This window comes from Tursiops truncatus, chromosome 10 (assembly GCF_011762595.2).
Source record: "Tursiops truncatus isolate mTurTru1 chromosome 10, mTurTru1.mat.Y, whole genome shotgun sequence".
Classification (NCBI taxonomy): Eukaryota; Metazoa; Chordata; class Mammalia; order Artiodactyla; family Delphinidae; genus Tursiops; species Tursiops truncatus.
In genome coordinates this window covers 349,647-377,020 of record NC_047043.1, presented here as the reverse complement: position 1 = coordinate 377,020, position 27,374 = coordinate 349,647, and the positions used below count along the sequence as shown (strand labels likewise).

General features: G+C 41.7%; 1 protein-coding gene across 7 annotated transcripts in view; it reads left to right on the top strand.

Annotated features, from left to right (window-relative positions):
- Positions 1-27,374, top strand: part of EXOC2 (exocyst complex component 2) — a 155,465-nt gene that overhangs the window by 65,976 nt on the left and 62,115 nt on the right. For all 7 annotated transcript variants that reach the window (XM_019944989.3, XM_019944990.3, XM_073810234.1 and 4 more), the window contains exons 8-13: positions 1,530-1,675; positions 1,810-1,891; positions 2,629-2,731; positions 6,391-6,509; positions 19,952-20,077; positions 24,703-24,827. In XM_019944989.3, the coding sequence (XP_019800548.1) occupies positions 1,530-1,675; positions 1,810-1,891; positions 2,629-2,731; positions 6,391-6,509; positions 19,952-20,077; positions 24,703-24,827 (701 nt within the window). The remainder of the gene's footprint in view (positions 1-1,529; positions 1,676-1,809; positions 1,892-2,628; positions 2,732-6,390; positions 6,510-19,951; positions 20,078-24,702; positions 24,828-27,374) is intronic.

The following is a 27,374-nucleotide window of genomic DNA, read 5'->3' as shown; positions in this document are numbered from 1 at the left end:
AATATTTATATTTTATTTAATTTTAAGCAAATTTTCTACCTGTGCTTGTTATAACTTTTAGGGGAGTTTGAAATTATTAGTTTGTCTTTTTTTATTGTCTTTAAAATAAGATGAAAAAAAATCTAGTTTTGATATCTTGTACTCCTTCATTGTAGAGAAAGTGCTTGGGGATTTAACATCCGCAGCGCACACATAAGTAATCAACCTTTAAAAATATTCAGTCCCCATTCACGTATCTAATTCATTCATGAAGCCTCAATTCGTGAAGTTTATTTCTAAATGATAAACAAATGCTTAATATTAATTTTCTTCCAAGAAAAATACTTTTAACCTTAATCACATTTCCAGTATTCATTTAGTCATCATTATATGGTTTGGTGGCAAGAAAGGAATATATTTTTTTTCTCAGAGTAGAAATTTAGTATTCTACATTAAATAGCAGGTGGTGAAAATAGCTGTCCTGACAAAACAAAGTTTTTATACCAGGCCTTTAAAATTTCAACAGAATTTAAACATTATTTAGATAAAACAATTATGTTACAAAGATGACTTTTAACACACTCAGGCCACCCACAGTGTGGACCAGAGAATGCGGCATGCCAGCCACCCAGCGAGACTGAGGTCGTTTTTTTTCATCTTTGCTTAAAGTATAGTCACTAGACCAGATAAGGTAGAAACTTTTTATGAGCAGTGGTCAAACAGCCAAAAAAAGTTTATCCTTTTTCTTCCCTTTCCTTGTGACTAATTAAAAATAATTCACAAGTTGAAAAAGCTTAACTATTTTTGTACACGGTAAATTTTGTTTTAGATAAAGAAACTCTTTCATACAGTGATTCGTAGAGTTTGAGGCCTTTAAGGTAAAAAAAATACATATATATAGAATGTCCAGTCTGCGTATCATTTTAAGAAATATTAAGCTGATTTAAGAAATATTCATTAATAGTGGTGTGTTAAAGTTTGACACTTTAAATTGCTTGTATCATTTTTTGTGCCTGCTACATAATTAGATACTTTTATGTAGAAGTAGGATTAGGTCTAAAATATTTCTTTTGAACAACTTTTCTGAAAAATTTTTTCCGTTTTTTTTTATTACTATGGATCTGTAAATATTGAATCCAGAGAATTTAACTAGTGTACTTGTGTGTGCACGCGTGTATGTGTGTGGGTTTTAACCTGTTGTCTGAATTAATGAAATAACCTAAGGTTCCATAATGCTGTAAAACTTAAAAGAAGCTAAAATAAACGTAGATTGACATTAGACAATTTATTTGGGCCCGGTAAGTGTGGTTATTCTTAATTGGATACCATTAACTGGTATGCACATATGAAAAGACTTCAGAGGCAAAAAGGAAATTGTATTTTAGCAAATCGTAAAAAAAAACTCCAATATAGCTGACTTTTAGAAAAGTTTACTGAGTTTTAATATTAAGTGCAATAGCAGTCTTAACATTTTATTTCTTTTGTCCAGTGACACATTTTCTGATTAAAATTAGTTTTTATCTAAGTTTCTTTTTGTCCTTTTAAAATAGGAGCAAGTAACACTGCAGACACACTATTTCAAGAAGTCTTGGGTCGTAAGGACAAGGCGGATTCCACTAGAAATGCGCTCAATGTGCTGCAGCGATTTAAGTTTCTCTTCAACCTTCCTCTAAGTATTGAAAGGAATATCCAGAAGGTAGAGTGCATATTTGTGTACCTATGGTCGTAGATGTCATAAATTTTAAAGAGTTGTTAAGATGTTTTTTATCTTAACCAAATGTCTTCATTAAACTTTACTGACAGTCTCCAAAATGTTTCTTTATTTTAAAGGGTGATTATGATGTGGTTATTAATGATTATGAAAAGGCCAAGTCACTTTTTGGGAAAACGGAGGTGCAAGTTTTCAAGAAATGTAAGATTTGTTTATTACTTTTAGATTTTCTACTTTGCTTTTACAGGAAGAATGTGGAATGTAGTCTGCAAAGAATGTTACATTCGTTTTAGTTTTTGTTTATATGGTGCCCTTCCTCAGGTGTAAGACAGTTACTTCAGAAGTAACAGGATGGCTTTTCTTACTAAGATGGAGTGAAAACTGTAGGATAGGTTAGTCTTGGACATTCTTTGCTGCTTGTTAATCATGTTGCTATTTAAAGTCTTTTCTACTGGAAAGAATCAATTATAGATATTTTACAGAAACATAAATCTACATTTTAATCTTCCCTCTTCAGAAAGACCAATATATTTATGAATTCTAACCCTACTTTAAAGTAAACTAAACAACTTTTGAAATTATCTCTAAGGCTAGAGTTACAGAAAATAAGAAAAGCCTAAAATGCCTTATGGTCATGCCTTATTAACTAGGAGAAATATCACAGGGCTTGATTAAATTTGTAAATACTTTTATTTTTATTGTGATAAATTTACATGCAGTGATATGCACAGGCTTACATGTTGCAGCTCAGTGAGTTTGACAAATACCCACGCCCATGGAACCCACACCCTGGAGAGAGCGTTTTCATCACTCCGGAAATTTCCCTCTTGCCTCTTCTCAGTCGCCCCTCTACCCCAAGGCAGCCACTGTTCTGCTTTCCGTAATTGGATTTTAAATTTTCATTCTGGAAGTCGTGTAATTCTTTCCTTTTTAAACAGATTATGCTGAAGTAGAAACACGGATTGAAGCTTTGAGAGAATTACTTCTGGATAAGTTGCTTGAGACACCATCGACCTTACATGACCAAAAACGTTATATAAGGTAAACCTTCTGCAAGAATTTTGACAAATCACATGTGTCTGGATAGTGCTGCATACATCATGTAACTCTTAAAGCTGGTTTGGGGGAAATTGGGAGACTGATGAAACGGTAAAAGGGAAGACAAGTAGCAGAAGTTTAGGGATACCTAGTGTAGGACACCAAAATTCTTCTGTGTACTCAAAAATTTGGGAGCACTCACTCTTTAAAGGCAAGGAAATCCTGCCGGTTTGGAGAAAGGAAAAGTAGCCTCACTGCACCTCTCCTCCCGTCCACAGCACCTTCCCCAGCCTGGGGTTGCGGGGCCCTCCCCGTGGGCCCCCGCAGGTGGGGACTCCCTGACTGGCTTCGAGGGTGGCACTGTCCCACAGGCGGGAGGGTGTCTGGTGCCCCGAGAGTGGCCAGGGCTCAGCAGCAGAGAAAATTCTGAAAGCTTTCAGTCTTGAAAAGGAAGTGGGAGGGCTTACGTGAAAAAGACAGCAGTAACAGCAAAAGCCATGGACACCACAGCATAGAGGGAACCATGTTGCCCGAGAGGGAGGGGCTTCAGCAGGCGCAGGGGCGCTGGAACTGCTGACTGCCCCCCCCAAACAAGCCTGCGCAGCTGTGTCTGAGCCTCACAGCCGCCATGCGGTGTCTGCATCACACCTGGCGCGCAGGTGAGGACCTGGGACTCAGAGCGGTCGCTGCTCAGCACGCACCGCCACAGGCCTCCCTGTCTGTCTGGCTTCACAGCCTGTCTTTGCTTTTCTCTAAGTGCCCCCAGAGGAAAGAATGCATTTGGGAGATTTTTCTGGCCTGTAGAATCATAGAACTCTAATGCTGCGAATAAACTGCACGTTAGTTATCCAACCGCCTTTTTTTTTTTTTTTTTTTAACATGTAAAGTAACAGAGTTCCAGGAAGGTTAATCTCTCATGTAGGAAACATAGCTGGTTAGCATCTTGTCTGTGTTCTGCTGTGTTGCTTCACTAATCGGGCTTTGTGTCTATTTACCTGTTTACACTTACTCTTTTTCATTTGCTGATAGTCATACGTTAACCCTTATTGAGTGCAGGATTTCTTTGTGTAGCGAATTACCATTTATGTAGATTACTCATGTACAGTTCCTGTGACTGGTTAACCTACTGGATACCGTTTAAAAGATGGTGGGTGTTAAAAAAGATTCTTTAAAATGGCCTATTTAATGTTTTATTCCCTGTCATTTTAAAGGGAAAAGAACAAGAATGTCACTGAGAATGTCAAGTCATTTACTTATTTTTTAATCATTATTTTATTTTTGATACTTTGAGAAGATACTGAGCAATTTTATCACCCTTCTTAAATTACGGGTTTCATTATTAATGAATAGGAAAAACAACATCACAACCAGGCCAAATATCTGTTGGACTTTGGAATCTATGGTGCGCAGTCCTTTGAGCACCAAGTGGGGGTGAGACTCTCAACTTTATCATCAGCAAAACTCCATCTCTTAGCTCTCACGTAACCAGGTTGCGCAGGGAATGAGCGAGTCAGATTACCCCTGTGTTGTTGTGCTGTTGTTCACTGCTGTATCTACCTAAAGACATCCTGATTCTTTTCACTCTCCTTACTCTGGTGAGGCTAGTAGCTCAAGTAAGAAGCAAAGTACCACATACTTCTTCCATGCCAGTGTGATTCTGTCCTTGGTAATTGTTAAAAATCATGTTCGAGTATGGCTAACTACTTTAATTCTTAAATTTAAAAATTTTGAGCCTATGCTCATCATAATTAACATTCCTTACCTTCTGCCCTTTAAAAATGTTTTTTAAAAAGTGTTCTCGGATAACACGTATTTAAAAGAAATAGCAATAACCTGTATCATATGCTAAGCCAAGATCTTTGAAATGAAACTACAAACTAAAAGAAAAGAAGACGCTCATTGCATTAAGTCATTTAACCAAGGAAGAGCCTAGCACAAGTTGTGCTTTTGAACTGAGACACTGCAGAGTTTCTGAGACAAGAAATTTATCTTTCTTTATAAAACTCTTTTATGTAATACCCATTAGCAAGATGATAGAAAGAGGATTATTATTAAATTTTGGGAGGACCTAGTCAGCATACTAAAAAGACATAATCTGAGAAGATGCTGAGCAGAAAGGCATGTTGATCTTGCTGTACTGCTCGAGAGCGAGCCCTGTGACGGCCCCTCTGTGTGCTGCTGGTGGTGTGTGCACACAGAGGGAGGGAAGCCGCCCTCCGACAGGGACGGTGCCATATTTACTGCTGCTGCCGATCTGAGGTTGCTGTTGAGTGCCAGCGTCAGGAGGTGCAGCAGGACCTGTCTGAGGGCACCTCCGGCAGACAGTCCCGCCCTGGCAGGAAGGGTGGAAGCTCACGTTTTGGGGAAAGAAATGACACAATGTACTATTTGTCATATTTACATTCCAGAGGATAGAAGAGGAAAGCCTGTGTGAGGGGAAGACTCAGATTAGGTTTTGAAGGCTTTGCTGAACGTCACCTGTTAGATCCTCCTGGGGATGCTGGTAATTGATTTGCCAGACTCTCAGCACAGCCAGCCTCCTGGCCCCTATAAATAAAGGGTCATGGCTCGGGTAGGAGAGGAGCCCGCACGGGACACCCCGCTGTCCTCGGAAACCATTCTTCCCCGTTAGCCCGTGGAGGTCAGGGGAGGTGGGTCGTTCCCGAATGTGATGTCAGGTTTCTTCTCAGTGTTTTATTTGCCACTAACTTGTTTCTCCTCTAATTAGCTGCTAAGTAAGGAAATACTCAGTATTGCAGAAGCTGGGGAGAGAAGCCCAGGTGTGTCCCTGCGTGTTTAGAGGTCACAGCTTGTCACCATTAATTAAAATTTATTCTTGAACAAAACTTTTAACCCCAAGACAACAGACAGCTTAGGGTTTAAGAGTTATTTTAAGACAATAAGTCCAGCTTTTGAGGTTGATTTAATTGGATTTAACTTGTTACATTTATATATTTCATGAGGGCCAAGTTTTTAATGGTATTTGGCAGAAATTTTTCAAGTTGTCTATCTGGGTTTGGAATTTTTACAGAGAAAGAAGACTTTAAATATTTTAAGAACTATTTAAAAACTAAGAAAAATGCCCATCTATACTGTATTTTCTAGAGAAATATCTTCTCATGAATTAGAGTTTAGACTTAGAAGTCAGTGCTTGCTGTCACCAAATCTCTTTGTGTAATCAAGTGTTGCCCTGTTTGGATCCTGCAGAAAAAAGGGTCACACTGCCACCTCGTGGCCGTATTTCAGACCAGAAAGGAATGAAGAAATATTCACGCTGAGGCCTCTGCTGGCTCTCACCTGTTTTCTGTGTGACTGAGAACTAATTAGAAACAGTCTGTGAACAAAATGTAACCATAAAGATACGCTCTCACTGGGCGTTATAGGGGCATTGCAAGTTGTCTTTGTCTCCTTGGTTGTATTTTTATAAAGTCCTAACTTCTTAAAGTGTAGGTTTATTGTTTGTTAATTGCCTGAAAAGAAATCTGAATATATTTCATTTAGAACTGAATATTAAAGACTAGTATTGACGAATGCTTTACTAATTGACAAAGTTTTAGGTTTTCTTAAAAGTGATGACTTTAAGATATGCTAGCTTTCCTCTTGTCCTCATTATGGCTGTGCAGCAGAAGCTGACTGGGTCAGCCTTGGCCTTGCTGTTTCAGGTACCTGTCTGACCTCCACGCGCCAGGCGACCCTGCGTGGCAGTGCATCGGAGCCCAGCACCGATGGATCCTCCAGCTCATGCACAGCTGCCAGGAGGGCTGCGTGCGGGACCTCAAAGGCAAGACCCTTTCTCCCTGCCTGAGTCCTCCCCCTCGTCACTCGACACACTCTGGGGACGCTCTAGACTGAGGGATGAGTCGTTCCCTTTGTAACTATACCTGCCCCCCACCCCGGTTAGCGTCCTCCCTGGGCGAGTAAGAGAGCAGGGGAGGGAGAAAGCCCTCTCAGCATGCCTGTCTCATGGCTGACTGGCAGTGTTGACAGAGGTTCGGCTTACAGAACAGTTACCTCTTGTGGAAGTGACATGATGTTGTAGAAATGATACTAGTCTTGATCAACAGGAACAGTACACTCACTATTCCATCAAGTGCATGTTGAGCCCTGCTGCGCACCAGGCACCATGCCAAGTCCAGGTGCACGGACGCAGTCCCAGCCCTCATGGAGCTCAACTAACCAAGTACCAGGTTGTGACTGGTAGATGGCAGGTTTGGGGACGTGTCTTAGACAGGACTCTGTGTTAGCAGAGAACCTAGAGGATGAGGAATGCCTGCTGGGCCGCCTCCAGCACAGGCCCTGAGGAGAGTGGAGGAAGAGTCACAGCTGGCTCACAGCCAGCACAGTGGCAGGACTTGAGGCCGGGTGAGGAGGCCCCTGGCCTCCTTCGTCCAGGGGTTTGAAGCCTGGGAAAGACCCGATGAGACGGGGACAGTGGAGCCGGTTAGGAGGCTGCTGTGGTGATTCAGGCATCTCGCCGGCACGGGGGCCGTGGGTGTGGAGGAGGAGGGGATTCAAGAGCTGTGCGGAACCTGCGATCGCCAGGACCTGGTGAGGGAAGGAGGGGTAGGAGGGGTTCGGTGATGCCCAGAGGGCTGGCCTTGGCAGCTGGTTGGGATGGGGCGCCGTGGGGCTGGGGCGAGGAGGAGAAGATGGTCTTCCCTTCTCTTTGGACCGGTTGGTGTGCGGCTGTCTGACGAACAAGTGGACGCGTCCAATAGGTAACTGAATTTAAAGAGCAAGAGGTTTGGGTGTGGTCTGCACGTAGATGGTCCCTGGGAGTTGACATATTCACCCAAGAAGGAGAAAAAGGAAGAAAATGTAGGAATGTAGGACAGAGTCCTAGGGAGTGCTCTTTACAGCACTGGTGGAGGAGAAACCTGCAGGTGGCCAGGGAGCCGGGAGGGAAAGGAGGGTCAGCAAGGGTTTTAAGGTGAAGAGTCCGATAAAGGGGTGTCCTTTAGATTTTGTGCTGAGGCTGTTGATGACCTTGGCAAATGCAGTTTCAGTGGCCTGAGACACCAAATAGATTGTATAAATAAGGCGCAGCGATTCTTACAAGGTTTCTGGACGAGAAAGTGAAGTAACATGAGAGCAGTCCTGGCACAGAAGGAGGTGCCACAGAGAGGCCATGATTATTTATTTATAGTTTAGTTTTGTCGTGAATTAGGTGGCTTGGAGTTGAGTATTTTCCAGCTATGAGTCTGTTCTTTTCTATTGTTGATGTTTAGGAAAACCCAAATATCTCTTCACTGATGCCATATCTAAATTTCTAGTATGTCATTAATTATTTTATAGTTTTAGCAAGTGAAAATGACATCAAACAACATATGCACAGTCTGAGGTCATTGGGGGATATTTAGAGGTCCTCAGGTTCTTGTGTACTGAGTCTGCTCTGTTGGGCAGGACTCTCAACGTGGCTGCCCGTCACAACCCCCTGGGTTTTTTTTAAAGATTGTCACTTCCCAGCGTCCTCCCCATTCCTGACCTGATTAGACTCTCTAGCAGTGGAGTCCACGCAGCAGTATTTTTTAAAGCTCCCAGGAGACTGTGGTGCAGCCGGGGCTGGTAATCAGTGTGGTGGATGTGCTCTCGGGACTGAAGAGCCGTGATGAGCAAGACCCAGAGGTCTCTGGCCTCTTGGAGCTTGTAGTCTAGTGAGAGAGACCTATGTCTTTAAACAATTCACATGTTGTTTATTACATAAGTGTACTTGTGAAAGGTATTGCAAAGTGGGGAGTGCAGAACTCTGCCTCAGTCTCGTTAGCGGGAGGCCCAAGGAAGTTTCCTAGAGGAGGTGTTGTTGCCACTGAACCTAAATGAGGGATGTGAGTTTTCCAGGGAAGGAGCCACGGGGAAGTAGTCCAGAGACCCAGTAGGTGCTCAGTAAGTACCACCCTTCCCCTCTCCAGTGAAGAGGCTGTAAATACAGTGATACAAACAGGATCACGGTCTGACAAACGTTTTCCCTACTCAGGCTTATAAGAAACAATCCAACTGTATGATTTAGTTCTGAAAATACTTGAATTTCTGGAAAGCATGTGTCATTTATGAAGACAGCATATAGACCATTTGAAATTGGAGAAGTGCCAGGAAAATTCATATGCCTTATTGTCGCACCCATACCTGAAGGATCTGATAACCGATATTCCATCACTGAAGGTCTGAATCTTTCTTGAAGATCAATAGAGACACACCCTTACCTAATGGATTCCTGCCCTGCCATCTTGGTGTTATGTATTGCTATATGTATTTATCCAAAACTGCTGAAAATCAGCATTTCTGGAAGAAAAAAAAAAGACACGAGCTTCCGTGTAACTGGAGACCTGCCTTTTTATTCACTCTGACCAAGCCTGTTGTAGACGTTGCCGCTCGCGTATGAAGTGCTTGGAGGAATGTGCATTACGTGGATCCTTTTGTTAGTGATGAGGTTTACCTAAAGTTATTTTCATAAGTTGGTCTTTAAAATTAGGAAGGGAAACATAACAGTTTACGACTCTTTGAACTTACTCCACAGATTTTGTGACAATACAATGTAAATTTCCTAAATTCATTAGCCAGATGTTTATAGGTTAGGATTTAATCGTCCTTGACATTCAGAGGAACATCCTGAGCCGTGCCCACCTGTTGTCAGCAAACACGACTAATATGAACAGTATAGACAGTCCCAACAGATAACTGTCTTTCAGTTGGAAAGTTGGTGTGTTCTTTTGAGCTCACCATCAGGAGTTCTTATTATTTTATTTTGGAGAATTCCAAACATACTTAAGAGCACCAAAGGTGATACCACAACCTCCCGTGTACCTGCCCAGTTTCGACAGTTATCCCCTCACAGCCAGTCTCGTTTTATCTACACCGCCTCCCTCACCCTGAATTATTTTGGAAGCAGGTCACATCATTTCATCCATAATTATTTCAGTATGTAATTTTCAAAGGTAAAGATGCTTTGTGAAAACTGTAACTAAAATACTATTATCATTACCTGAAATGTGGTTTCTTAATATCAAGTATTCAGTTAATTGTCAAATTCAAAAGCAGTTTAATACCTCCAGTATCTTTTTAAGTACACGGATACTATGTACTTAATGTGGCTTTTTAATCAATAGCCAGTGCAAAGGCAGATGATACGAGAAGTGACACAGATGGAGACAGAACTTGTGTTTCCTAGAAGAATTAGCCGTGGTGACATAGTGTCCACTTTGGCCACTTGGCACCTAGATGCCTTCCTGGTTGTTGTCATCAGAGTGTGCATATGTCACTGGACACGTCAGCTCTTTACTGTGCACCTGCCTACCCGTGTACAGGTAATGTCATTATATAGCATAGGCATGTGCATGTGTGGGTGTGTTTATGTAAGATATTGGCCTTAATTATACGTTTGCTGGGAATAAGTACAATTTTTCGTTCATGTAATCTACACCGGATTGTTCCCGATAGACTCCTAATTGATATTTATGAGCGTCCTAGTTAGGTGTAATAGAAGTGCAGTCAGTATGAGGGCAAGTCTCCTAAATATCATTTGGACTTTCTGTTGGCCGTCCTCTCGTAATCACAACATTTGGGGTCTGGAAGAAACCTGGGAAGTTGTCTGGTTTGGTACATGACTTGGATCTGTTTTGCACGCGAGGAAGCTGCCTCAGAGAAGCCAGGTGACAGACAGCCCAGCTTCTCCGTGTCCTGCACGGTGGTTCCACAGACCTCTCTGTGTTCTGTGGTTGAAGATAGTATTTCATCAAGTGTGTTTCTGAACATGGTGAACGAATGGCACGATGGCAGTGCCTTTTTGTGAAGCTGCATTGCTTTCATTCAGGTCTTCTCCAGAACCTGTTTTCAGAATGAAAGCTTGTTGCATTCTAAACCTAAAGAATGCATTGTACGTTCTTCTATTTGTAACACCTGTACTCGGACTTCTACCACCAGAGAAATGCTTGTAACTGGTGGATAACCCAGTCTTGTGAGGTGAGATACAATTTTAAAAAGACAGACTGTAAATATTTTAGACAGGAAAAGACTTCTTTGTGTCTTTGTAAGTAAAGCTGGTTTTTATGCATGAATTTAAGAAACCTAATTAACATACAAGTTTGTTTTTTTTTTAAATCTTTACATGATGCTTTGGGTTAAAATGTTAATTGTATTTAGTCTTGTGGTCTTCAAGAAAAGTTCATGAGCCAAGATGGTGATAGATTTTCAGAGACAGCAGTCCTACATAAAAAAGCCACATTTGTCCAGGTTACATTCTTCTGTATGTGAAGCATTCATTGCTCAGCAGAGGTAGGTCGTAGGGTTGATATTTTTATAAACACTGCATTAGAGCCTTCTCTGGATTCCAATTTTTATAATAATAACGCATACGAACCTGGTAGATGGTGCCCCTAGATGTCGCACACCAGGACACAGACAGGAGATGAGCATTACGCCTCAACACACCCTGCCAGGTATCCAGGAATTCCTCACTCCGCTTCTGCGGCCGCCTCTGTAGCCCAGATGTGATCTTTCCGTTTTTCTAAGGGGAGACAAATAGGAGGAAAAAAACAAGAATAAAGATCAACATTCAAAAAAAAATTCATCTTGAAAGCATAAACACCTATGGAAGGGCCTGTTTTCTTCCAGCTTGAGCTAGTCAACTCTACAGCTTCTCTTCCAAAACTTTTACTGCCTTATAAGAAGTGTCATTTGTCTCTTAAAATTTCTGTGAAATAGGGCCAAAATTAGACTAAATCTTCAGGTTTCCTGTCAGGAAAAGCCTTTGGTTTAACCCCCTACGGACATTCTCAAACAGGATTTTGAAAGGTAGCCTTCAAAGGTGTGTTTTTTCCTTTGTTCTGAAAATGAGTTTAACTCTAAACTCATTTAAAATACGTGCTGACTACTTGTGGTGACTCCAGGGAGAAGCATCTAGAGCAGTTATCTCTGCTTTCTGCTGTCTGCACCGCTAGGGCTTCCCAGAGGACATATTAGAGCAGAGGCAAGTGACGCGTTTAGAATGGAAGCCATAGATTCTTTCAGACAGTCACACAGCAGATGGGAACACATTTCCATGTGGCTCAGGTTCTCTTTGAAAACTTAGAGATACGTCACACCTGAAAGGTTTATTCTGAACCATCACAGTACGGGTCTATTATAGAGGAAAAATGTTAAGAATAGAGGCTAATGATCTACTCTTTTAATTATTTCAAACAGAGCAGATTATTAATGACTTGCTGAAATAAAAAGACTATATTTTCAATTCAAGCTCATCAAATACATGCATAAAGTACATTTTAAATTTTTGTACAGTTTCATGAATTTAGTATAACTAAACTATATTTTTTCTTGATATTTAAAAAATAAAGATGTGACCTTTATGTAGATAATCACTGGGGTTAAAAAAATATAATTCTAGTATTTCCACAATTTGGCATCAGGTAGCTCCTGGGCACCAGATTAGGTTGCAAGCCTCCATTAAGAAATTGGCAGCAGATTTGTCAGATCTTCTACGTAACTACAAAAATGTTTCTATGTTTAAAAAGACAGTAAACGTTTATACATAGATTTCTAACAAAATTTCTAATTTTTTATTTTAAAGTTGTTATCATGAGGTTGTACATTAGGAAGTTTCTTTTATGAAGTTTCATTTTTGGAGATTTAAAAAGTAGTTTCTCTCCTGAATGTTTATTATACCAACGTGAACCCAGAATGATAGACGTTGATTTAAAAAGAAGAAAAGGCACAGCTCCTGCAAGTACAGGTAGGCGACACTGGTTTGGTCTCCACCTTCCCGTCCCTGTGACTGAGTCCTCCCGATGTGAATTGTGCTTTACCTGCTCACTGTTGCTTCAGTTGGCTTTAGAAGAGGCAGTGCTTCTAAATACTTGTAGTGGGATTTTATTCACTTACTTTGAGATTCGTAAGCCATAAAGGATTACAGAAGAAGGTAGATTCAGGAGAGAGGACTAGAAGAAAAGTACCAGTTTATGACTGTAATAGCAAAGATCTTCTCTCCAGCAAAGTGGTGGTCTGGTTTTCCTTTCCCTTTTGTCCTTTTTCTCAGAAAGAGAAGAAACCTAGGTGATACTCAGTGTGCCATGAATTAGATTCACAGTGCATCCTGTTAGAAATTGTCGCTGTTGTTTGTAAACAGTATAAGTTTACATAAGCAGTTTTAATTACCTGACAGCTTAGCAGGATTTTACGTGATTGTAAATTTGTTTTTTAATCTAATTTGAAAAGACAAATTTAGCTTCCAAATTAAAATGAGGACTAGCAATTAATACTAGTAACTTAAACAGTTTTTTAGAAGTCAGTAAACTAGCACTTGAGCATTTGATTTACTGTTCAAATAGTACAGCGTTCATTCGCAGGTCCTGTCAGTGCTTCCCCAGCTGTTGGGTAGGGTCGGAGGAGTGAGACTTGCCTCGTTTTGTGCTCGGTTCTGGTCACCTGGTGGCAGCGTCTGTCTGTGTCAGGTCAGACAGGGCAGCAGGGCTTCCGTCAGGAGGACCTCTCCGCGTGACGTCCCAGCGCTGGGTCTTTTCTGCTTGGCTCACTGTCTGTCTGGGGGGAGACACACCTCCAGCCTTCAGAGAAAACGGTTTTGACAGTAAATGCCCCGCACACCTTGAATTGCTAGCATTGCCTGGTAATTTTAGAATATTCAGGGGTACAGATATTTTATGTCTCCTGTTGTCATTTTTGTAATAATTCTATTGCTTATACAGTCTAAGTAGGTGCTCTCTACTTAAATCTGTATATAACTGCAGAAAAGGGTCGTACTTAAATAAAAGCATAAATAATTTGGTTTTGGTTATTCACCTAACCAGCTTGTTACAATGTATGGTTCTTGCTTATATAGCCAATGTTAGCTGAGAAGTGCTTCTTCAAGGTTCACACCTGTAGTCTTGCTTTTAAAATACGTCTCTTCCTTTCAGCTTTTTTCCGAATGATGTTGGAATACAGTTCAGAATTTGGCCCGCAGCCCTAAGAAGTGGAGTGAGGTTATGCGGCCTGTTAAATACGCCTTCCTTGGTTTAATTTGGATTAAACGATCCCCTTTAAATTGAAGAAGTACCCCGTAGGAACTTCAAATGTATGTATAGAAGCATCAGATCAAAAAGAACATTCTTATCTGTGGACACAGTCTCGTTCCTGGAGGTTGGTAGCTGCCTTGCTGCACCCACTCCATCCCAGTCACCGACCTTTGTGTGTGCTGTGCTTGACAGGAGTCCAGCAGGCCTGGGTCTGCAGAGGCTCCTGGCCCCGAGCACGGTCAACAAGCGGCAGGGGGTGGTCCGGCTGCTGCTCAGGACAGGGGCCTGCTGTGCGCAGGAAAGTGTGTTTGGAGGTGTTTCGGGCTGAGGAAGTGGGCCACCTGGAGAGTTGGCTATAGACCAGGGCTCCCCGTACCACGTGGGCTGGGAGCAAGCTGGGCGGGAGGCCGGGGGCCGAGTACACGTGGCTGATGTATTACCTGGCCCACGTCTGCAGGCCTCCCCCTCCACAGAAGAGCCTCTCCTGCCCTTTGTGTCTCAGGGAGTCTGGTAAACACATACTGACCACTGCATTTAAAGAAGGGAGAGCGCACCCAGATAGCTGGAGTTGAGAGGATTTGGCTGATGTGTGATGTGGAATCCTTGGTATAACAAGCATTTCTTACAAATCTTCCTAAAGCCATTATCAGTTTTTTGTCGTACTCAGAGTTTTAAGGTAAACTCTTAAGTTTTTGAGCTTTGCAGAAAATCTTGCCATATCTCTGAAGTTCGCATAAAGCTGAAGACTTTTTATCTGGTAAAAATCTCATGGTTGGAAAAAAATAGCAAATCTTTCAACTCGTTCATAGCAAATTGTGAAAGATAAATAGTTTTTCTTTTAGAAAAGTAATACACTTTAAACTTGATTTCTGTACTGCCACTTTTACTCTTGGTGAAGCAGCTAGGATTGTTAGTGTTCTGAAGAAAGTTACTTCTGCAACTTCTGAAGACAGATTTTCTGTTTTTCTCTTATTAAAAGTAAATTTCTGTTTTGTTTATATAGTATTCCAAAGGTGATTTTTCTAATTTTATATTTATTTGCAATCTGTTAAATTTCTCCTGCATACTCACAATTAGAAAAATAGTTCCCTTTGAGAATGCTGGTAGCATGTTTTAGAAGCTTTATTTAAACCGGAGAAACAGAATGTTGACTCAAGTGTGTCAACGAAAATAAATGATCTGTAATGGGAAAAGAATTTTATTTGATAGAAAAGAGTTTTATTTGAGCCAAACTGAGGACTGTAGCCCAGAAGACAGCCTCTCAGATAACTCTGAGGAACTGTTCCAGAGAAGCATGGTTTTCAGCACAGTTTTATATCTTGTCAGAACAAAGAACATCAAACATGTCAGGGATACAGACCAGCATGTACACAGCGAGTCAGTGTGGCCTTGGCACCTGGGAAGGGAATCTCACCATTCAAGAAGGACCAGCATTGGTGGCCCAGGGAGACAGGCATTTCATCTTTACTTTTAGCGTGGACATTCTTTACTTCTGGCCACTGTGCCCTCTTCTGTAATAATTAAAGCAGACGTACAATGTGTGTTTGATTGAACAGCCACAAACAGGCTGTTCCAGTTAGTATAAAATTCAAGTTGACGCGTGTATAAGCCAGAATGTCTTCCCCAGACCGCAACACGTGAACGTTTCTTCTATCAAGGGTCAGTAATTAAGAAGCTTAGTCATTTTTTTTTAATTTTAAGTGTTTAAAAGAGTTTTTCTTCCAAGATGCTTCTTCCAAGCATATGTAGATAAGATATATATGTTTTCTTTGATGTATTGGTAAAAACCCAAATATTAGTTCATGGAATTTAGAAGATACAGCTATACCCTAGGATTATTTAGTTCTAGAATTTTTTTAGTATCCCTTTTTTTATTTTTTTTTCCCCCTACAAACACCATATAGAATTTTAGGACTGGAAATACTGTACTGATGGAAGTGTTGCTGTGTGAAGTTTTGTCAGGAGAGCAATCTTTCCCCATAGTTATTCCTCAGATAACTTGGACAGATTGCGGCCAAGTAATCTTGATCTTATCAGCACACTGTCATTTGAGGGTGTTTATTGGTTACTCTGCTTGGTGCCTCTAAAATAGCCAAGCTGTAAGGTCCACAATAACAAGTATGAAATCCTAGTGACGTTTTCCCTGTTACTGTTTTTGTCGCCTTTAATATTTTCTTGATGAAATTTCCTTTTACGACTTAACGCTCACGTGTGCTCTCTGTGTAGGGGCAGAGACTGTTTATACATTTAAACAGCACTGCTACTCATCACCCTCAGTTGTCTCAAACTATTCCAGGGAGCGGAATAAGCGGTGGTTCAAAGTTTCAAATTCAGATTTTGTATCATAGAATCAGAATTTTAGAGCTGAAAAAGACACTAAGGCTTGTGTAGTTCAAGCCCTGATTTTTACAGGTGAAGAAGCACATGCCGCCTGTGAGTCCTTCTGCCACAGAGCGGGGGCCCCTGGGATAGGGAGCAGTTGTCAGCGTGAGCACAGATGAGGGAAAGCTGGGCTGTGATCCTATTTGAGAAAAACTTTCGTCAGGGATAAAATCGTAGGAACAGTTCATTTCTAGAGAAAATCTACTCTCAAGAAAACAAATGACCTCCCATAACTCATTAATGCAGTTTTAGGTTTGAAAAACACAAAGTCAAACACAGTTTTACAAAAACTTTAGGCTCTGTCACCTGCAGAACAGCTTAGTGCAAACTGAGCTTCTAATGAAAAACCCAAGTCCTGTGTATATATGTATTGAACACCATCCTTAGGTGGATATCAGGGCAGATAATTTAGTGTTTTCAGGGAAAATATACGAAGTAACATAATTTTCATTTGTGTATGGTCTGCACATAAATAAGAGCATGATATTATGAAACTTCCTAGTTACTCTCATTTATAACAGTATATTTTATATAACATTTCTCTTAAACATATCAAGAGGTACTGCTATCGTATTGTGAGGTAAAACAGTCAAGAGCAAATGAACGGATTTCTTATATGTTAAAACCTTTTGCTGATTTTATGTTACAGAAACTTTTTTTCATCTTTTCCTTTCTTTTATAATAATGTTTGTTTATCATCAGAAGCACTTCATATTTGTAATAATTTTGTGGGGTATAAATATCGTCATGTAATTTAAGTTTAAAAGGAGTGTCAGAATCCTCAAGTTTTTTTTTTTTTTTGACACTTGATAGTAAATAATTTCTGACAACTGAGATTTTAAATGTTTTCATTAATTTTCTCCTCAAAGGACAATCCTCCTAATTCCCCATAAGATTACTCATTGCAAGACTTTTCTGACCAGAGAAAGGAGCAGTCTGTTAGAGGAGAGCGAGTTCTGGGCTCAGGCCCGGGCTCCCACTGCACGGCTGGTCCCCGGGCTGTGCAGGGCACCACCTGCCGGACCCTTGGCCCAGCACGCCCACGGACGCATCTGTCCCCAGGGTCTGGGGGCCGTCCTCTCCCTGCTACTGTGCTGTCCTTGCTGCTATTCGACAGACACTTCCAAATAAGAAATTAGTTCTTGGTAAGCTTTCTTTTCCTGATATCGTAGAAAATGATGATACGGTTTCTAATAGAAGGAACGCATGTTCTTAATAGTTTCTGCCATTAAAGGGAAAAATAAATCAGTCTTTTAACAGTTTCAAAATTCAAGTTTATTTAAATTAAACTATACAGGACTTAATATCATGCATTTAAATTAATGTTACGGGGAAAAACTTTTTCTGAGGATCTACTTAATGATCATTGTATATTTTTGTAGGAATGGTATACAGTGTGTATTTAGGAAACTAGGAGGTTTTCCTTCTAATCAAAAATTTGTAGTCCTGAAACCTTCAAGGGTAGTAACTTGTAACGTTTTGAATTAAAGCATTCTCTTCTTGCACCTTTCAATATACATGTTTACATAAATTACACATTTTATACAAACATTTAATGTGGTGCCAAGTTTGGGCTTTTTTACATTTCCTTTTTTATATAAATTTATTTATTTGTGTTTGGCTGCGTTGGGTCTTTGTCGCTGCGCGCGGGCTTTCTCTGGTTGTGGCGAGTGGGGGCTCCTCTTCATTGCGGTGCGCGGGCTTCTCTTGTGGAGCACTGGGTCTAGGTGCATGGGCTTCAGTAGTTGTGGCATGCGGGCTCAGTAGCTGTGGCCACAGGCTTAGTTGCTCCGCGGCATGTGGGATCCTCCCAGACCAGGGCTGGAACTCGTGTCCCCTGCGTTGGCAGGCAGATTCCCAACCACTGTGCTACCAGGGAAGTCCCTACATTTCCTTTTAAAATATGTCAGAAAATTGATATTTTGATATTAATTTCTTGAATTCTACAATTAATAGCAGTGGTGACTCTGTAAACTTCAGAGGAAAATGTCATAAATCTTCAAAGCTTCCACACAAATCCCTCTTTGAGATGGGGAAAAAATCAATTATAAAAAATGTTATTTCTTCATCTATGTGTTTTCTTAACTCTCATTTTTCTTGCTATTTTAAAATATTGAATTCTACAAGTCTTATCCTAGATTTAATGTGTTCCGAAGTAGAAGTCCATGTAAATAAAGCATTTAGCATAGTAGGTGAAACATCGTGGGTATTTAATAAAATGCCGTTCCACTGAAACTATCTGTTCAAATGACTTGGTTTCTATTTCTGTAAAACCTGCCTGGTAGAATCTGTGAGGAGGCGGGGAGATAGCTCATACTGTATCATGCTGAGTGGCTCATGATGGGAGGAGCCATGAAAGCAGACTCTTTGCTTATATTGTATTCACTTATGTCTTGATTTTCTGCCTCCACTGCCAGGATGTAAACACCTTGAGGACAGGCCTTTACCTGTTAACCCACTGCCGTATCCCAGGGGCCTGCAATTCCTGGCACGTGGGAGGGCTCAGTAAAGACTTGTTTGATGCTACTGGATAACTGACACTATCACTGGCATAAAATCATTATTTTATAAACGGGTTTCATCTTTTGCCCTTGGAAACAAATCTATAAGCTTTTCATATTCTGTTAAGTTATAAAACAAAGGAAGAGCATTCTTATTGAATAATTTAGTATCAGTCACTCAGTGTATATTGAAGGAATTATATGCAGAAGATCCAGCTGTGGACAGAGACTTAATATTGATCCTTATCCCCGAGAAGTTCTGACTGGAACTGTTAATGAACAGCAGAAGGCAGAATGTTGAGTCAATGAGACGGTGTTCATTCGGAGGGCAGGGAAAGTAGACAGCACTTTGAGCTGGAACAGCAGGAGGCGACTTGTGTTTATTAACAGGATGGGGAGGATGATGAAAAGGGTAGGAAGTGAGGCAGGAAAATGAAAGATGCATTTTCATAGTGTCCTCTGCACCGTAAGCACCCTGTAAATGTTTATTGAATTCAGCTTGTTTTGGAGGTCTTTGAATGCTCAGCTGCAGAGCTCAGAGTGCTGGTTATAGCACCTCTGCAGGCTGACAAGGCGAATTCTACCCATAATGCCAGCCTCTCACTAACAGGATTAGCAACACGGGATTCCATTCCTGGCGACTCTGGAGAACCATCTTAGAAAAAGTGTTTCCTGGTTCTTAGATAATTTGGGTTGGAATTCTGAGGGTTTTCTGGAAGACTTCTGAGAAGAGAATCAAGATAGCAGTATTTTGGTGGTATTAATCCAGGACAATAAAGAGAATGTCTTGACATTCTCTAGTGAAGTGTTAGGCTTCTAGAATATTAACAGTGTGGGGTGAAAAGGGTCCCAACTAGGTGGCTGGCAGTGGGAATAGAAATAAGAAATCACATCCCACATTGCAAAGAAAGAAGTTGTGGTATTTGGAGATGTAAATTTTAAGGGGGAAGTCAAAGATTTATGCTGTTAAGTCTGCTCCACTAAACCCTGTACCTTCCTTTCCAAGTGCCAAGTTGCTTTTCAAAAAAGAATTTTTCATCCTGATTTTTATGTTTATGGAACCCCCTCCCCTCCGTTTTGCTGAACATTCATTCTGAAATGATATGTAAGTTACATGTCTGTATTAAGCCAGAGTAATAGATTTAATCCTCCAAATCTGTATGGTGGGAGTGACTTTTAAAAGCTATTTAGAGAAAATATTTCTGGTTTTACTTTAGTAGATGTCTTCTTTAAAAAAAAGAATGGAACGGTTGAGCAAGAAATCTCTCAGAGAAGAGGTCCATCAAATCACTTAGTAAGCTCTGTGAGTCCATGGAAACGCTGCCTCTCTCTTCCAGGGCCACCGGGCCTTCACAGCGCCACGCTGGACCTGGACGGCGATGTGCGTGCCTCCGTGCCGGGTCATCTAGGCCAGACGGCGTCTCTGAAGAGGGGTAGCAACTTTCAGCCTGGTCGAGATGACGGTGAGTGTCTCCCTCCCACCTGTATCTTTTAAATTTGTACTCGTGTAATAGCCAGCATTTTTCTCTTGGAAAATTCCATAATCACCTGTGTTACTGCTGCTGAGTATTACCAGCCATCATCCCTTCTACTTAAGCAACTACACAGTAATTAAATTTAGATAATTAAAATGAATTTTACATTGTACATTAAAGAAATGCCATTTGATTTTTTAGTAAGTCATTTCATTGGGCACAGGTCAGTGTTATTCAACACATTTCTGTGGTTGAATTTTTAAAAATATGCCACAGAAAAAATTATCTGAGAACGTCTTTAGGATGAAGGTTGCAACAAAAGTGAATCTCTGTAGTCAGTACAGAAAAATAGTAGACACCTTTTTAATGAATTTTAAAATTTGGTTTGAAAAGAGTTGTTTGTTTATTACCCATAAATTAGTTGCTAATCATTTTTTCTACGCTAAGGCATCTCAAGTTGTAACTGTGTTACATTTCTTCCTGAGGTTGACATTGATCTTTTGATTGTTTACCTATATGAGATACAAAACATGTTGGTTATAATGCCTTTGTGTACCAATTAGATGCTGTTAGTCACTGGTTACTTACAACCTCAATAATAGATATAAGAAATGCAAATAAGGTAATAGAAATACCTTACTTCTTATTAAGTTCAAATACCTCTAAAGATTATTTCAAAGTATTTCATATCATTCTTCTGAGTACTGGAGTAGAGATTTTTTTTCTCAAGTTCTATTAATAATATGAATGAATGTCCATCATAAGCACTAAAATCAAATGATACATTTGCACTAAATGAAGGGATTCCATAACTGTCAGTGTGGCTTCTTCTTGTCCTGTTCCATTCTCCACCCAGCCCACCAAACTCTAGAATAAACACTGGAGAGAGCAGAACTGTTTGATTCTGTACATTGTGGTACCGTGTAGCCCTCTAAGCAGATATAGCCAGGGCCTGACCCTGAAGTGCAGCCCACCTGAGTTTCAAAAAAATACTTCCTTTCTTTAATGAGTAGGATGACACATGATCTGTGAAAACCCTTTCCACACCCCTTCCTTGCCCTTATGTGATTCACTACCACCCGTGGACATGCTGACAGGCTTAAAACAGTTAGAAATTATACTTGAGGCTGACTGTAATGAATTACATCATCTTGAACAGTTCAAATTTATCCTGCCCGGGGTTTGTCAAGCTTCTTGCATCAATTTTATCTAATTCTGGAAATTTCCATCAAATTTGCAAAATTTTTGGCTATCATTTTGTCAGATATCTTTCTGCTCTGCTTCCTTTTCTGGAATCCCAACTGCATGTATGTTAAGCCAATGGATTATCCCGTAGATCACTGAGGATCTGTTCCCCACCCCAGTTTCTCCACTCTGTGCTCCACTGTAGAGTTAATTGTTATGCCTTCTCTGATCTTTTATCTTCAGCATCTAAGCTGAAGTTTCATGTAAAAGTTTCATGTACTTTTTCATCTCTAGAAGTTCCATTTGGTTCTTTTAAATATCTTCCCTTTCTTTCCTCATTATTTCACGTTTTCCTTTACTTGAACATTGTCCTTACAGGTTAATTCTCTCTTTGTCATTTGTGGCTCTGTTACTCTTGACTAGTTTTCTCCCTGGTTTCTGGTTCTGATTCTCCTTCCCCTTTTAGCCTGGTTAATCATGTTTCATTGTTTCTCAGACACTGGGAATGTTCAGTGTTGAGTGTCGGGGTTTTGTTCTCTTCCTTTAAAGAGTGTGAGACTTTGTTTTACTGGTTACTTGCAAATAAGTTTGATTCATCCAAGGCCTGTGGTTAGTTGCTGGAGCAGTAGCCTGCCTTCTAGGGAGACTTGAGACCACTCCTGAATGGCCTGGGGTCACTCAGGAGGACTGCTCCCCTCCCGTATGATTCCTGGGAACCCTTGGCCTTACTACTCCCTGGCTGCTCTTTGCCTGGCTGTGAAGTTCACTGGACATGAGCATGACTTAGGAAGACTCTTATGTGGATTCCGGGAGCTTTTTTCCCACGTAGTTCCTCCCTCCTTTCCAGAACTCTTCCATGTATCATCCACTCACCCCCGCTGCCCTGAACTCCATCTTTCCAACTCCGAAAGCCCACTGAGCTTTGCTTCAGTTCCTCCTCCCTTGACCTCTCTTGTCTAGAAATGGCAGGCAGAAATCCAGAGCAGCTGTGGGCTCCCCACCTGTTCACTTCCCCTTCCCTTAGGGATCACAGTCTTGTGCTGCCTATGAAATGCTTGTTTAGATATTCCCCCACCCCCACCCCCGCCCCACAGTTTTCTAGTTGTTCACCACCAGAGGTTAAATCCAGCCCTTGTTACTCCAGCATGGCTAGAAGTGAAAGCAAAGTAAGTCAGCTTTAATTTCTCCAGAGTTATTACTTGAAATTGGAACATTATGAGGGATTGCTTGCAGTAAACAATAGCTGTGAATAAAGTTGAGGAAGCTCATTCTTGATCTTGTGATCAAAAAAAGCCTACGTTATGACTTCTATTGAGACAAATTAGATACTCCTGCCATATTCCCTTAGTTCTTTTCATCAGTCTTAGGAGATAACTCTTAAAGTTATTCTTCCGGTGATAGAGCATGTGGGAATTTATCAATAAGAAAAGAAAATCCAAAATCATTTTTTAGTTATAATGATCAGAATTTGGATGTAGTAGGCTTAGAAGGAACAAGGGGAAAGGGCTCTCAGTACACACATACACACGTGGGTGTAAAGAATCTGCTGGTGATAAAAAGATCAAAAACACATGACCCTCAGAATTGTTCCCTGTCACCGGGCAGGAGGCTGCAGGAGCCCGTGTGTTTTCCGAGAGCCCTGGTGCCTGAGTGCCAGCCCCTCGGTAACACGGCCCTGCAGCCAGTGTGCACCTCTGGCGGGGACGCTCCATCCCAAGGGGAATTCAGACAAAATCATTTTATCAGTTTATCTGCTATAGAAAGAGTCAGCCAATAGAATCCAGAATCTTTTGGGAAGCCTTTTGGAATTGGTTTGTTTTTATTTATACTTGTCCAGATACTTTTCCCATCATAAAGTCGTTTCACATAGAATACTTGTTAATTTTTTTTCTTTTTTTATATACATTTATTTATTTGTTTTTGTCCGCCTTGGGTCTTCATTGCTGCACGCCGGCTTTCTCTAGTTGTGGCGAGTGGGGGCTACTCTTCGTTGCGGTGCACGGGCTTCTCATTGCAGTGGCTTCTCTTGTTGCGGAGCATGGGTTCTAGGCTCATGGGCTTCAGTAGCTGTGGCTCGCGGGCTCAGCAGTTGTGGCTCACAGGCTCTAGAGCACAGGGTCAGTAGCTGTGGTGCATGGGCTTAGTTGCTCCGCGGCATGTGGGATCTTCCCAGACCAGGGCTCAAACCTGTGTCCCCTGCACTGGCAGGCAGATTCTTAACCACTGCGCCACCAGGGAAGCCCAGAATACTTACTAATTAGTGGATTCAACAAGAGAGAAGCTGAGTTTACTTCCTATTTGTTTATTTTGTGGTTTTTAAAAAGATTTCTTTTTAAGTGGTGAGAAGGCAGTGTTCCCTCTTTCCCTTGGGGTGGAGGCATCCTCTGTGCCGACTGCTCTTGGGAGCAGACGGTGTGTGTGCAGGACGTGTGCACACATAGAGCCACCTGGGTGTCGCAACTTCAGACCAAGGGGGACTCGTCAGCTTGGGTCACTTTCACGTGTTCCCCGCAGACCTGGCCGAGGATCTGTGAGCTCGGGAGCCCGATGAGCTCTCCCAGCAGGGGATGCAAACCGGAGATCAGTTCGGCTGCAGGAGCATGGATCTTTTGAAACTAATTTTCAAAAAATTAGTCTTTCGAAATTAATTTTGGGGACTATCCTGTGTAAGAGTCTGCTTGCACCCTTATGAGGTGGGTCTTCTAAAGCTTCAGGTTTTAGATCTTGTCCTGTCTCCTGCCTTGTTCTTGGCCTGTGATACCGGAGCTGTGGCCACGCCAGGTCTGCTACTGCCACCGTTGGAAAGCAGCTCGTGTCAGTCCATGTTGAGTTGGTCTGTAGGTGATAAAGGGTGGGGGGATTGGGAAATAGTTGGTGCTCGCAGACCTAATACTTTCACCTTTATTCCCTCGAACTTACTCTTCCCACAAGAAATCTGTCAGACCTTGTTTCCCACTTTCTACAATAGCTGCGTTAAATGATGTGTTATCCAAGAGGCTTCGGTGTTTTTACTTTCTGTTAAATGTATTTGTTATGGGAGGTGTTTTTACTTACATGACTGTGCTTGAATATGTCCCTTTATGATAATTTGATTCCTTACTGAGTTTCCACCACTGAGTTACAACCTGAAGACAGCAGGGTTGGAAAGCCGAAGCCCCTCCTCTGTGAAGGTCTCCTGTCCTGCCTCCGCTCCCCACTTGCCCCGCCAGACCCGCTGAGCAAGCAGGCCCCTCTGCTCACTGTGCCGCCACAGGCGTTGGTAGTTGGTGGGAAAAGGAAATACTGGTCTATCAGCAGATAAAAGCTCTGCAGCCCAAGTGGGACAGCACGGGGCACGTTTTTAGGTGGGGGAGCAGCAGTATGTCCAAACACATTTTTAGTCTTGATTCAAAAGGATATTAATAGTATTTTATTCTTTTCCTCTTTAGCATGGAGATACCAAACTCCCCACCGGGTGGCATTTGTTGAAAAATTGACCAAGCTTGTTTTAAGTCAGCTGCCCAACTTCTGGAAACTCTGGATTTCATATGTTAACGGAAGCCTGTTCAGTGAGGTATGTGTACAGATTTGACTATAGTTGTAGCTAAGTCGTGGATTTCTAGTCTTAAAAATTTTAGATTTTGAAGTGACTTTTTTAAAGCCTCAGAAGCCCAAAGCCTCTAAGTATTGTCAGATGTTTTAAGATTAGTAGAAAATGCTGTAAAGCCCTAACACTTAATAGCTGTATGGCCTTGAACAAGTTACTCAGCTCTTCCGGGAGTCACTGTCCTTGATTGTAAAGGAGAACAGTGAGCGTCTCTCTCAGAAGGCAGGGGTGAGTGCTCAGGGAAACAGTGGCTTAAAGAATAAAAGAATCTGAATTGAGTATAATGCCAGTCAGGCCAGGTGGTGGATGAAACTGTCGTGCAATTGATGATGAACAGGTGATACAACAGGGATCAAATGTTTGCATCTTGCACATGGGTCTCAAGTGAGAGGGAACTTCCTAGTTGGAAAGAACTTAAAGATCCTGTTTTCTGGCCCCTATGTGATCAGCCTGGAGAAGTTGTTTAAGGCTTTACACTCTCACAAGTTGCACGTGTACTTAGTGTCCTAATCATGTATAATTGGAGCACAGAAATTACGAGCGTAAAGTAACGACTCTTGACTTTTGTGCGTAGCACACAGATTCGGACTCGTCACTCAGTTGTCTCACGTCAAGTGCCCATGACAGGCCTCCAGGTCCCAGAATATAGACTCTGAGGCCCTTTGCCTGGAGCTGTGGTGGCTCAGGAGAAGACAGCTCTGGTTTCGTATCTCCGAGGAGACTCTCCACAGCCCTGGGGAAGCTGGGAGAGGCGGGGTCTTCCTGGGGCTGGTGCACTTGCCAGCACAAAACTGCTTTTGCTCTTTTACACCAAGGACACCTCTGCAGTTTGACAGAAGGTGGTGGGTGTCTTGGTTCTCCAGGATCCATCCAGTCTCCTTTGACCATGGATACATGCTCATGCTGCTATTAAAGAAGTTTGCCACTATCTCTTTTCCTTTTAACGTGGTAGATCCCTAGATGTTTGTTTAAATGAAAGGTTAGTTATCTAAGCCATAAAATTTACTTAGTACATGAAAAACAGAAAAACAATAGTGCATGCAAAACAACAGACTCCTTCATGCAGAAAAACCTACCTCTTAAGCATGTTATCCCTCTGTTTTTTTCTGACATTAATTTCAGCAGTGTATCAGTTACTGACACATTCAAATAGTATAGCAATAAATAACATACCTCACAACTCTTTCATGTCCATTTTGTATTACCTGGTTATTTTACAAAAGCTCTGTTAAAAAGTTCACTGTGCAGAGAAAGTCAGTCTTCCATAAAATATGTGTAGAGTTTGGCTGGCCTTCATTGCTGCCTGAAGAAGAGAGTGCCTTTAGGTGTCCTGAAAAGCGTTTTCTCAGCGTTGTGCTTTCAGACGTGCCCGATCAGCCCGCATTTTTGTTCATGGCAGCTGGATGAGAGTGGCGGCCTCTGTGGTGGGGAAGGTTTGGGTTTCTTGCCTTTTGCTGCAGTGGGGGACAGCCACCCCCTCCTGCCGTGTTGTACCCTCCTCCTCTTACCTGCTCCCTCTAAAGCAGAGCTCTTGTGAGACTGGAAAGGGGAGGTGCTGCCACGCCAGTGCCTGGACAGCTGTGTTCACAGCGTCTCTTGCAGAGCGCCAGGGTTAGAGTAGAACACCCAGTGTGTGTCGCTTACTAGCTGTGACCTTGGGCAGATACCGTTACTTCTCAGCCTACTTCCAGGGGGATGGTTTGGGAATTAGATGAGTTAATATTAAGTGAAGTGCTTATAACCGTGTCGGGGAGATAAAAAAGAATTTGCTCTTATTATTTGGAGTAAATATTTATTCCAGTATTTGAAGTGTCATTGGCCTGGCACACAGTAGGTGTTTCATGAACAAAGCTCAGTAGTGGTGAGAAGTGTGGGACTGATGTAGAGCAGAGACATGCTGAACGTTGCCAAGGCGGGTTCTCACGTGTGAAGGAGCAGAACCCAGGAAACATCTGGAAACCTAGTTTTGTTTCCAGCCGAGTGTCTTCCTTCCAACTGGAGCGGTGTCTGGAGGTGGCCCCCACGCATGGACAGTAGTTGCCTCATCTTGCATCTTTCTAGGGTTTTTTGATCTGAGATGATTTAGTGAAAAGGGACGGTATTCTCCTTCTCACAGGTTATACCTAGTTGTCTAAACGTCTAGATGTGAAGTGTTCGGTTGCAGATGAGGAATAAATGAGCTCAGGAGTCACAGCACTGGAAAATCACTGTGATCAGTTGTGCTGAGTTGGGTGTGCCTGTGGAATTTCCAACAGTTTATACTCATAAACTTTTCTTAAAAGTTTATGGCAATAATTATTAAGTGTAATTCGCTGTACAGATTTGGGCATGTTTTTAAACTAAGTGACTCTCTATTGAAAAGCCAGAAAGACACCAGAGGACAGTGGAAGGAATGGAGGAGTTAGGAAAGGGTGCCAATCATGTCATGAGTGAGATCCAGAGACTTAATTAAATTAATATTGGGAAGAGTTCCAGGGTTTCAATCTCATACAAGAAAGCTCTCTTAATATTTAA